Here is a 13340-nt window from a genome sequence, read left to right on the forward strand (position 1 = left end):
TCAAATCACATTAAAGTTGATCGAATTTCTATTGCAAGGATCTGTTGCTAATTGATGCAGACGAGCAGACGAGCAGAGGTTTCTAAACGCGTGTTTTGTATTTTTCTATAAAAGTTGTTATTTTCATCAATAAGAATTAATCAGTGTGACGTCATATATGTGACGTCAGCCATGTCGACAACTATGAGTGACTCCGAAACCGAAGGAGAACAAAGTCCCCGGAGGAGGAAGAACGGCTTAAATCGTGGGCCTTTAGAAGTATTCATCATCAGAATATCGCCTGCCTGTCGTTCGGTTCTTCTCTACCTGCAACAAGTAAGTACATCATTGTATTTCTACCAAAGTAAGGGCCCTATCACATGAAAATAGATCTTTGATGCCTTACCGTCAGCAGATGAGAGTTCTTGATCTCAGCGTCCAGCTAGTAATAATCTCCCTTATGCATATAGCTAATTTTGAGATTATGAAAGAGAATCGCGGAGATTTCATTTTGTTTGCAACACTTTTATCAATTTTTTCCGAATTCTGAAAGAGTTCCATTTTGAAAAAAATACTCTTAATTCTTGTTCTTAGTTCTTAATAAAAATTAGGTTCTCACAAGTTATTTGGTTGTTGATAACATTCTAGTACGGATTCCATTTACAATGTAAAAAGTACATGTAACAAACAGTCAATATTGCTAAGGTGACATATAGCCCTATCTCAAACACAAATCACATTTCAGAGAGCATATGATTTCATACGTTCTTGATGAAAAGCTTTTATATATAGCTAGTCATCCCGTAAATTAATGTGGAAGTTAAACATCTGATAGTACCATAGGATAACTGTGTTTGTTTCTTGCAATCTTGTTTCAAATAATGGATGATGGAAACAGTCCACAACATCTGAATATTTCCTAAAAAATTTTATATTAAACTGAAGTCATAAATTTTCACCATTTTCAATACATCTTACTGCCATCAACAAACAATACTCAAATACATAAACCAACCGAATAAAAGTGTGGTTTGATCTTATTCAGTTACGTAGTACCGTGTGGGAGTTTTAAATACAATTTTACACACACATATAACACACCCTGCTGAACAAAAAACCGCCGCATTAACATAACGAAATGGTGTTTATTGTATATGCACCATTTCCTGTGAATGACCTGTCGTCCATTTAACCAGACTAATCCCAGCATTTAATAGAAAAAGCGTCAGAGTTACGTAAAAGGCGTATTTCATTAGTTGAGGAGCTTAAAACCTACAGGTCTACTCGTGTATGTGGACTATTAACTGATCAACCAGTATACAGATCAAATAATCCCCGAGTTTAAGATTTGTTGAAGATCGAATCTTTTATGATATACACAAAAAGGATACATTTAAAACAGCAATTTATTGGTTGCCGGGTTTACGTGGTTCGAGTTTCTTAGTCAGTTCTGGAGATATTGCTTCATCAACCAAGTTGACAAATAAGGTCACATATATAAGTTTTTTGTAAGTCCAGAGACATTACTAGATCATATCAGCTGGGTTCAAAACGAGTCCAGAGATTTTACTAAATCAGGTCAGCTGGGTTCCAAATTAGTCCAGAGATTTCACTTAACCATGACAGCTGGATTCCAAATAAGTCCAGAGATTTTACTTACTCATGTCAGCTAGATTCCAAATGAGGTCAGACAAATTTTTTAGTACATGAAAGTCAGCTAAAGCAATTTCCGCGTCAGTTCTTATAGTTTTTCAAATCATATTTGATATAAATACAAATGTACTGAAGGACAGACATGTTTCCAGGTTGAAGTGTGGTTTTAGCTAAACGTAATAGAATCAGCGAAGAATCCAGCATTTCTAGTAATAGGACTGACCACCTGTAATCGTGCAGCCACGTGAGAAAGTTTGTAAATGAGAGTAAATCACACGTGACAGACAGTTTGTATTGCTGACCGATACTTACATATTGACGTTAAAGTACACAGAAATGTAAGTCGATTTCAACTCCTCCAAGCTTGTACTTTGTTAAGTAAGTCAACATTATATTGCATTTAATCAAAACATATAAAGTGTGTTTTCTACATTAAAACCCGTCTCTTTGTTTGATATTATAAAGTACTACTGTTGGAAGTGAGTTCCTTACACAAGGACAAGTGGATTGTTACAATTTATCAAGTGTTAGTATTAAAATATCACATTTTATCATAACTAGGCCTCATATCGAAACACTTCACTTGATACCTTATGTCATTGTTGATCTTTGTATTCCAAATTTTATTATAGAAACTTTACATTGACTGCAAAGAATAAGAAAACCAGGCAGTTATAATAGAGAGTATACCAACTCGTCTACCAGCTAGGACTTACCCGACCAAAGTCGTAATATCAACATTTATCAATATGTCTGGACATTTCTATAAATCTACCATTGACAATTTATCTGTTGGATGGTTCACACCATGTAAAACACCGGGAACCTTAGTTTTATTATTAATTATACAAACAGTCAAACCAGCTATAACGGTTTGTATCTGGCGTTGTAAGTACATTCTACAGTGTAAATCGAGCGTGGTGATATAAACACACACATAATATATATTTTTATGAGCATATTCAGTTACCAATCTCATTATCCTGTCTCCTACATTATTAAAGATAATTTTAAATTTGGGACTAAAAGAGAAAAATAAAACGGGACATTTAAAGTACACAAAAATCGCGTGTTAAACACACATCGAAGTGTGTGAAGTCACATTACAAATTATTATATATCTAAATATAGATCTCCTGTGAAAGTCTGCAAAGACCAAAGATTTGGTTTGGTATTCGGCCATCAGAACGCTAACTTTCGGGCAGATTTTATTAGTAGAACTCGGAAATGTTGACTTGATAAAAAGTACAACACTTCGATAAATGTCATCATTTATTGTGTTATAAACAAATGTAAGTGATAATAGTATGTGTGCGATAAACACGTGTCCAACACGTGTGGATGGAGGGAGTGGTCAATAATTATGTGAATGAGTATTTCAGAAGAATTTTCTCCTGACTTCACAGGCTTAATTCCATGTTTACAGTGGAAACACAGCGCTTTCATTCTAAAACATTTCTAATCATTTGTAATCATGTCACATTTGGAATACATAATCATAACTGACACGTGTTTCATTGGTAATTGATGACGACAATATAGGAGAACTCTATTTACAACAACAAAACGGGTGGTTATTTTTCTTTTACATAACGGGGAATTGTTTTGATATTCCATCGAGAGATGTTCGTAAACTTTAGTACGCTGGATGACTTTATATCAAGATGAGGTATAAATTGTATCATTTCATTACACCTCACCACACACCACACACCACACACCACACCACACAACACACCATACTACACCACACTACACCACACACCACACACCACACACCTCACACCACATCACACCACATCACACACCACACAACACACAACACACCACACTACACCACACACCACACCACACACCACACAACACACACCACGTCACACCATACCACACCACACTACACACCACACTACACACCACATACCACACAACACCACACAACACACACTACACACCACACCACACAACACACCATACTACACCACACTACACCACACACCACACACCACACACCTCACACCACATCACACCACATCACACACCACACACCACACCACACAACACACCATACTACACCACACTACACCACACACCACACACCTCACACCACATCACACCACATCACACACCACACAACACACCACACTACACCACACTACACCACACACCACACCACACACCACACAACACACACCACGTCACACCATACCACACCACACTACACACCACACTACACACCACATACCACACAACACCACACAACACACACTACACACCACACCACACCACACTACACACCACACTACACACTACACACCACACCACATCACACCACACAACACATCACACCATACCACACCACACTACACACCACACCACACACCACACCACACACACTACACACCACAATGCATACTCCACACTACACACCAAACCACATCACACAACAAACCACACCACACACCACACCACACACCACACCACACCACACACCACACACCACACCACATCACACACAACAAACCACACCACACACCACACCACACCACACACCACACTACACACCACACCACACCACACACCACACACCACATCACACCACACACCACAACACACCACCACGTGACTTGTTATAGATGGTAGTTTGATCAGATGTCTGTTGTCCAGGATGTATATTTAAATAAGAATACATCAATGGTAACATCCATAACTAAGTTATATATCGTTTTCGTTCATTTTACCACAATGTTCACTCGGTATTTCCTATATTTCCATTAAGTTCCAAACAAAACGCTTTTGTTTTCATTGAATGTTTAAAGGCGCATATAAATGACGACTTCAATGTTATCAATATGGTAATCTTTATGTATCATACTCTCCATGCTTTCTCTCTCGGAGCTGTATTCCTTAAGGATTTTCTACGTAACCACCTTCCTTTCAATTTCCCAGAGTTTGTATTCAGTTTTATCACTTGAGTAGGGTGACGGACAAACATCCACATTTACAAGGCATTTTGTCTTTTCGTTTGTTACCCATAAGATATGTTATTTTTATATTTCCTTTATTCCGTTTAAGCCTTTTATTTTTTTCGAATTGACGAGTTTCCGTTGGTTTTATTTTCTCGTGCTTTTAACAGGCTATAAATATAATGATAAAAATATCAGTAAAAATACTTAAAGGGATGAATCATCTTTACTTTCGTTCTCTGATGTAATGCAATATTTGTACAAAAGTTTACTTACAGCATGTCAAAGGTTTTAAGTACCGGTCGTCAATGGTATGCAATAGTACTTCACATCCATAGTACACAGTCTCACCCTCAGCTGTGTGTGCATAAGCTATAGTTGAAAATACTTTTTATTCTAACGTATGTTTGTTTATGGGTATTTAAATTTAAATTCAATGCCTGTTTTAGAACCAGGAAGTGTTAAGTCGATACGAACATTTTATGTATATTTCTAACACTATTTGTACATTGTATGTACGTATACTTAAAACTTAAGATGCATGTTACCGGTCTCCTTTGATTCGAATGTACAGGTGCGCGATCGCCAAGTTCATGGGCCGGTCACTAATTATTGTGTGCAAATAAAATGTCAACCATAAAACATGTTTAGAATCGTTTATCAAACTTCAGAATTTTGTTCAACCTGGTAGCAAAAGATATTCAGTCTTACAAATACTTCGCGCTGATACTGCGTTCACACGAAATCCTTATCACTTACTCTCTTTCCCAGCTACCATAGAACATGAATTATTCAGAACATGGTTTAACCCTCTAGTACGTGATCTGTATTATTCAAACATGCATTATGTGCAGATATGCACGTTTACTTCCGTATGACATTTCACAATCTCCTTACTATTCCAAAACGATGAAGTGTTTTTTAGCCAGCAGTTTACTTATTCCATCTAACATGAAATCCCATTACCATAATACTGGGTAATTTATCGACGCAATAAACTCTGTGGAAATCCTCTGTTGAACGCTATAATATAGAAATACCTTGTATTCTATACTAACTCTTAAACTAGCATATATACGACGCCTGGATGAATTAGAAGGACATCGATGAATGATGAACGTCATTTCAACCCAAAGCCTGAAAAAAATCACAGATAATTGTAAATATTTTTTTCTCATGTCCTCATGAAGATATCCCCTTGAACCGAGGTGGTTTTTTAACGTAACTATTAAGGCATCATTTCAATTGTGTAATTATAATTACATATGACATCTTTATAGTCACACATCCGGTCAGTTCCATGCTATTTACGGTTTCAGAATGAAATACCGTATGTATCCGTGGATGTGGACTTCAGCCATGGGTCGGAGCACCTCCCCGCTGTGTTCCGGTCCCAGCCTCACCAGGAAGTACCTCTCCTTGTGGATGGAGAGATAGTTGTGTTTGAGGGGTGAGTATAAAGCGTTCCGATAGATTCTGTAATCAATAGGTAGTCTTGTACTAACTATACATTTTAACCTTCTTGTATCCCCGAACCCTATGTCTGATACCGACGTGACTTTTGACGATATGGTCGTGTTGCTATCAGTTCCAGGGTAACAACTTGGTAATGTGACTATCAGTTCTCGAGTAAACGATTGGTTCAGTGCCTATCAGCTTGTACATCTTCTAATTCACATGCCAAACACCTTATCCCAGTTTATATTGTCAGTTCGGATGTTTATGTTACACACTGACGTCATAATAAATTAAGTATGGTTGATGTATCCGAGAATATAATAAGCCTTTATAAGTTCTACATGTATGTATGTATGTATGTATGTATGTATGTATGTATGTAGGTATGTAGGTAGGTAGGTAGGTAGGTAGGTAGGTAGGTAGGTATGTATGTATGTATGTATGTATGTATGTATGTATGTATGTATAGGAAATATACAAAGTTATCTTTATGTTACAAATGATAAAACACGGTGTTATTATCTAACATAATTCCAGTAGATCGTCTTCAATATATTTCCTTTATTTAAGTAACATTGTCCCATACAGGTAAGGAATTATCCAGAATTTGTTATATATATATGAATATACATGACTTTATGTTTCTCGCCTTTTAGCTCACCTGGCCCAAAGGGCCAAGTGACATCCTTGGGGAAAGTGGAATCATGAGTCACGGCCCTAGGGGCATGTAGTCTGGGCTCAAATGGGGAAATCTTACAAGTTCTTTAAAATCCGACTCCTCCTGTAGGAATGATTTTGTCTGAAGTATGAATGGTTTGGGTGAGCCGCTGAGGACATAGAGCTGCGGTTAAATAGGGAAATATATGTGTTTTTGTGTTGTGTCCTTAAATATTTCCTTTAGTTTTATGTAGCAATTTCAGTCAAGCAAATCCAGTTGTGTGATACAGTATCTATGGGCCTCTGGTTTTAATTGGCTAAAATGTTTTATTAAATGTAAAGAAATGTCTAACAAGACATATCACCGACAAATTACACTGCAAATAGGCTCCCCATAGGTTTCCGAACTGGAGTCCCCATTTCACGAGCTTCCCCTCGAGATTATCGTATGTATCGATCTTTGTCTCTTAAACCCATTCCATAATTATCGGTATGTTTGGCGTCCGCAAACTTTATTACGATTTGACGAGTCAACGAATGAATAACGCCTTGACTTTCAGTCCGTTCAAGATCGTAATGAATAGGGTTTAATTTGTTAATCCGTCAACCGTGAAATAGAATATATTTTAGTTTGTCAAGGTCTTCAATCCATTCAATGCCATTCCAATTCTAATTGGGGTGGTGATTTATTGACAAACATAAAGGTTATTAGAAATAAGGAGAGAGAAATGTACGGAAGCCTGGTAGCGCCGCTATCGAAAATACTTTGTGGCGGCCACTACGTAGTTACCTGGTGTCCGTAATATAATTATGTGGAGACACCAACTAACTAAGTGACGACAACCACATACAAGATTCTCACTAGTGGCGCTAGCAGGCTTCCGTAAAATTGGCTTCCACTCGGAAATAATACTTTAGATACTACATGGACACTGGTGAGTCTCGATAGTTTTCTGTACTTATGTTAAAATGTCAGGTCTATTCACGGCAGACTCCTCGTTTTACCCCCAATGTACCTCAGTATAACACCAAATCCATGTGCGGTGTCTAAAGGCTGATTTAAAAGTCGTTTGTCAAAACAGACAATGCTTTAATCACAACTTTATTGAACTTTTACACCAAACCAATATAAGCGAATCTGCATTACAATATTTCCCCGTGTTTTCTAAAGGACCAATATCACCAGTGCTGTTTACAACATAAACACACATTGTTATCAGATCTAATCGGTTTTAAAGCGAATATTAAACATTGGCTTTTAGAAAACACATAAAATGATACTATACAATTCCTATTCGTGACCTTTACAAAACTTTCATTTTGTGAATATACTTGTTTTTAGAATTTGATACCAAGACAGTACTTACATTTATAAAGTAATACCTCCCACCAAAATATCTAGTCTAAGGACTCAGACATTTTCCAAAGCTCGTGAAAACTGGGATAAAAATCTTCTCATAATAAAGATACATTGTATGTATATGGTATGTGAAGCAGAGGTTATTATCTATTTCCTCCGATAGGATTCGAACCCTGGACCTCTGGCTTACAAGTTTGACACCCGATGATAGAGATAAGTTCTCTCTAGCCGGGCGGTATAATGCTGATCATATGTAACCAGGGTTACACGTGAATGCCATATGTTGACGGGTAGTGAAACAGCCATACACACAGAGATGAACATGCCCAACCATTGACCCGTACTAGAAAATAGGGTACTAAAATATAGCATGTATTTTTATATTGCATCCTTGATTCTTGTATTCCATTCGTAATTTTGACCTTCATATTCCTGAAATCAACTTGGTTTTAAAACATTAATTGATTCAATCCTATATGCATTTTAAAATAAATTACGAATTTTCCTGTCAGTCTTTGATTAGTTACCGTTGTCCTCTGTTCGCCAAACCAAACTTCGACAGTGCTCTCAGCCAAACTGTGGAATATACATTATACTATAATGCATTATACATAAACATTGGAATAATGATAACATATTTCCCTTTTCAGTCCCGCCATTTTGCGGTATCTGGCCATGAGATATACTGACTACGCTGGGTTTGGTCTTAGTCTACAGCAACAGATGAGCAATGAATCCATTATCAGCTGGGCTTTCGGCGAGCTTCATAGGTCAGCATCACTCTTTCTTACTTACTCTTCTTCTTCATGTTTAACTTTCTCGTGCTTCTGATGTACAATTAATTTTTCTCAAACGAACTCGTTTTTTCTGAATTTTAGTGTTTTTAGATAAATATCTGTAATTCTTTTAGATTTCGCGATTATTTTTTATTTCGCGAACTTGCTTCTTCAGACATATTTATACTTGATTTAGTGCGCCATGATCCAGAAATGACTTTAAATTTGCGAATGATAAGCTATTAGAGCCAAACACTCTTCAAGGCTTCGACATCGGTAACCGAATCAACATGAATGTGATCATGAGTTATTTTCGCATAAACAATCGCGATTGAGTTCGCGATTGACTCTCCTCATGTATTAACGCGAAAATAAATCCCGCGCGAAATATAAGTGATTTACAGTATTTCACTATCAACTTTTACCTGATGATGTTAATGACTCTTCTATTTACTACAGAGCAATTGGCTACAACTACATTTACCCACAGTTCTTGGAAAAATACGCATTATCGCCGGAGAATGCCAACGAGTCATTGATTGAGCACGGACTCCGACAAGTATCAAAACACCTGGAAATCATTGAGAAAAAATACTTCAAAAACTCGAAAGATAAATATTTGACTGGAAGTCGTTTGACTGTTGCTGACACAGCAGTTGCAGCGGTTTTGGTGTTATTGGAGTGGACAGGATTCAAATTCAAAATGTGGCCCCAGGTCGAGGCTTGGTTAAACCGCGTTAAACGTCAGCATTTTTGGGATAATGTACACACAACCCATTCTGAATTTATTGTGCAATTGCAAAGAGCGAGCATGATTTTAGACTGACGCATTTTTCTGTTTTAGGAGTAAAATGCTTCAGAATAACTTCTCATATTAAGTTATTGAGTTCATTAAATGCTAAATGGACATGATATAAAAACTGTTTACTTGATATTGAAATACTATTAAGCTATGCTACGTACCCATTATTTTCTAGCTAGCGTATGACACTTTACGCACAAACTACTCCAAGTATGGGAGATTAGTAGTTTTCTTCAAATGAACGACGTTGTTAATAATAGATTTTAATTTACAGCTTTCATTTCGATACTGATCAAAGTAACTGGATAAGAGTCGTGTAAATTAAGGAGCTACTGTTTATCCTAACACTGAGAGTATACGTGGCAATATTATCCATCTGTATGTCACATAATGTTTACTGGGTTTACTGCCCGTAAACATCAAGGACAATTTTGAGGCGTGCTCTACTTGTACAAGATGGTGGTTACCTCGTTGTATACGTGACGTCCGTCTCGTGCTATTTTAAACAGAGTTAAGTGTCTCTCTCTCTCTCTCAGAAAAACAAACCGCCACGAGCCATGGACCTCAGAATTTTAACACCAGGTTAATCTAACCTCGCTGTCACGACCCCAATTTCACATTAAAAGATGAAGAATTCCTAACACTCCCTATCAAACAACACCACATAGACATCATTACATGTCCAGTGTTTTGATTTATTTTGTCGTTAGATTTTCATACCCTACGAAACATTCCAATCTACACTAATTAATATTGTGAAATTTGTATTGTAAGAATGTCAAGGTGGATCCTAGAGGAGGTAGGAGAAAGTGGATCCTAGAGGAGGTAGGAGAAAGTGGATCCTAGAGGAGGTAGGAGAAAGTGGATCCTAGGGGAGGTAGGGGAAAGTGGTCCTAGGGGAGGTAGGAGAAAGCGGATCCTAGGGGAGGTAGACGAAAGTGGATCCTAGGGGAGGTAGGAGGAAGTGGGTCATTGGGGAGGTAGGAGGTAGTGGATCCTAGCGGGGTAGGAGGTAGCTGATCCTTGGGAAGGTAGGAGGTAGCGGATCCTAGGGGAGGTAGGGGAATGTGGATCCTAGCGGGGTAGGAGGTAGCGGATCCTTGGGGAGGTAGGAGGTAGCGGATCTTAGGGGAGGTAGGGGAAAGTGGATCCTAGGGGAGGTAGGAGATAGTGGATCTTAGGGGAGGTAGGGGAAAGTGGATCCTATGAGAGGTAGGAGATAGTGGATCCTTGGGGAGGTAGGAGGTAGCGGATCCTAGGGGAGGTAGGAGATAGTGGATCTTAGGGGAGGTAGGGGAAAGTGGATCCTAGGGGAGGTAGGAGATAGTGGATCCTTGGGGAGGTAGGAGATAGTGGATCCTTGGGGAGGTAGGAGATAGTGGTTCCTTGGGGAGGTAGGAGGAAGTGGATCCTAGGGGAGGTAGGAGGTGGTGGATCCTAGGGGAGGTAGGAGATAGTGGATCTTAGGGGAAGTAGGGGAAAGTGGATCCTAGGGGAGGTAGGAGATAGTGGATCTTAGGGGAGGTAGGGGAAAGTGGATCCTTGGGGAGGTAGGAGGTAGCGGATCTTAGGGGAGGTAGGAGGTAGCGGATCCTAGGGAGGGGGTGGGGTAAGATGTAGTGGATCCTAGGAGAGGTAGGGAATATCAAGAAAGATACTATCTAAATCATGTGGTTTAATTAAACACACATCGTCTACATCATATATGTCATGTTTTATTGCCCTTTTCTTTACAAACGTATGATTAAATAATCTTGCCAATACATTTGTCAGGGTGACCTTGTGTATAATCTGTTTAATTCTTCTCAATATTTATTTCGTCGTCAGTCTCATTAATATCATATTTGGATGATTGCCTGTTATCATGGCGTCGATCCGTACACAGGTGTATCACGCGGTATATTGAAGGAGAGGCCTTACTGACATTCAATAGGAATAAAACACTGTAAATCAAACCCAAGCGGATATCCACTTAGTTGGTTATGAATAAATGTTTGGAACCTGCTCTGTCTTTTGTTGTTCAGTATAAATATAACGGTAACACAATCATCTCGCTGTTGTTTGCTGACAATGAAAGGCTGATTGTGTCACTACCGAAGTCCCGTCGACATTCTGATTAATGTATTTGAAATAATGCAGTGGGTGATTTCTATGAAACTGTTAAGAAGTATTTTATGAAAATAAATGAAGATGACATAATGTACCTTCATATCTAAAACACAATAGCCAAGTTATCACAGCGTCTTGATCGAAGCGCTTTGTACAAAGCAAAACTCACTGTAAGACTTATCAATAAAGAGAAAGCTTAGCACGATGTAAGGTATGTTTTAGTGTATCCCAGCGTAAACATACAGGTACAATAACATTAATACCAAAAGTTAAATTTTACCACAGTGCCAACACCTAATACACTAGTTATCGTTGCATGCATTATGGCATGTCTTGAAGAAGTAAGAGATGAAGTATGAAGAGTGCCAGTAGACACACACAAATGTATTGACAATCAAACTGGACACAGACATCAGTTTGAGGTCCTTATGATTAAATTTGATCTACCAAAAGTCACTTCTGTGGTTTATCTAACAATGAGTAGTGTTTTGTCAAGCAGACAGCATGATAGACAACTGGGGAAGAAGCGTTTTTTTCAAAGCAGGCACACAGGAAACCCTGTTGGGTGGTCATATCAGACAGACAAGAATCTTGGTTAGGGCTGTTTTGCCAACAGTTAGGAAAATCTGGCAAGGGTGGTATTGTCAAACAGGTGAAAAAATGGCCCTTATTTTTACACTATTTAAGTCGGTAATAGTATCAGTATATGGACTTGTATCAGTTGATGTATCAGTTTATATAGACTTGTATCAGTTGATGTATCAGTTGATATGGACTTGTATCAGTTGATGTATCAGTTTATATAGACTTGTATCAGTTAATGTATCAGTTTATATGGACTTGTATCAGTTGATGTATCAGTTGATATGGAGTTGTATCAGTTGATACATCAGTTGATATGGACTTGTATCAGTTGATGTATCAGTTTATATGGACTTGTATCAGTTAATGTATCAGTTGATATAGACTTGTATCGCCTGATGTATCAGTTTATATGGACTTGTATCAGTTGATACATCAGTTTATATGGACTTGTATCAGTTAATGTATCAGTTGATATAGACTTGTATCGCCTGATGTATCAGTTTATATGGACTTGTATCAGTTGATGTATCAGTTTATATGGACTTGTATCAGTTGATGTATCAGTTTATATAGACTTGTATCAGTTGATGTATCAGTTTATATGGACCTGTATCAGTTGATGTATCAGATTATATGGACTTGTATCAGTTGATACATCAGGTTATATGGACTTGTATCAGTTGATGTATCAGTTTATATAGACTTGTATCAGTTGATGTATCAGTTTATAGTTGATGTATAACTTTATATGGACTTGTATCAGTTGATGTATCAGTTGATATGGACTTGTATCAGTTGATACATCAGTTTATATAGACTTGTATCAGTTGATGTATCAGTTGGTATGGACTTGTATCAGTTGATGTATCAGTTTATATGGACTTGTATCAGTTGAAGTATCGGTTTGTATGGACTTGTATCAGTTGGTACATCAGTTTATATGGACTTGTAACAGTTGATACATCAGTTTATATGGACCTCTATCAGTTGATGTATCA

At 37.8% G+C, this 13340-nt stretch overlaps 1 protein-coding gene across 1 annotated transcript; it reads left to right on the top strand.

Annotated features, from left to right (window-relative positions):
- The first annotated feature begins 171 nt into the window (after nucleotides 1-171).
- Nucleotides 172-9672, top strand: LOC132559861 (glutathione S-transferase theta-1-like). The gene is made up of 4 exons (XM_060224495.1): nucleotides 172-315; nucleotides 5915-6045; nucleotides 8721-8840; nucleotides 9306-9672. Exons 1-4 carry the CDS (start codon nucleotides 172-174, stop codon nucleotides 9670-9672), a joined length of 762 nt encoding a protein of 253 aa, XP_060080478.1.
- Nucleotides 9673-13340: the final 3668 nt, after the last annotated feature.

This window comes from Ylistrum balloti, unplaced genomic scaffold (genome assembly GCF_031769215.1).
Source record: "Ylistrum balloti isolate Yb309-2 unplaced genomic scaffold, AGI_CSIRO_Ybal_v1 Utg369664, whole genome shotgun sequence".
In the NCBI taxonomy this organism is placed as follows: Eukaryota; Metazoa; Mollusca; class Bivalvia; order Pectinida; family Pectinidae; genus Ylistrum; species Ylistrum balloti.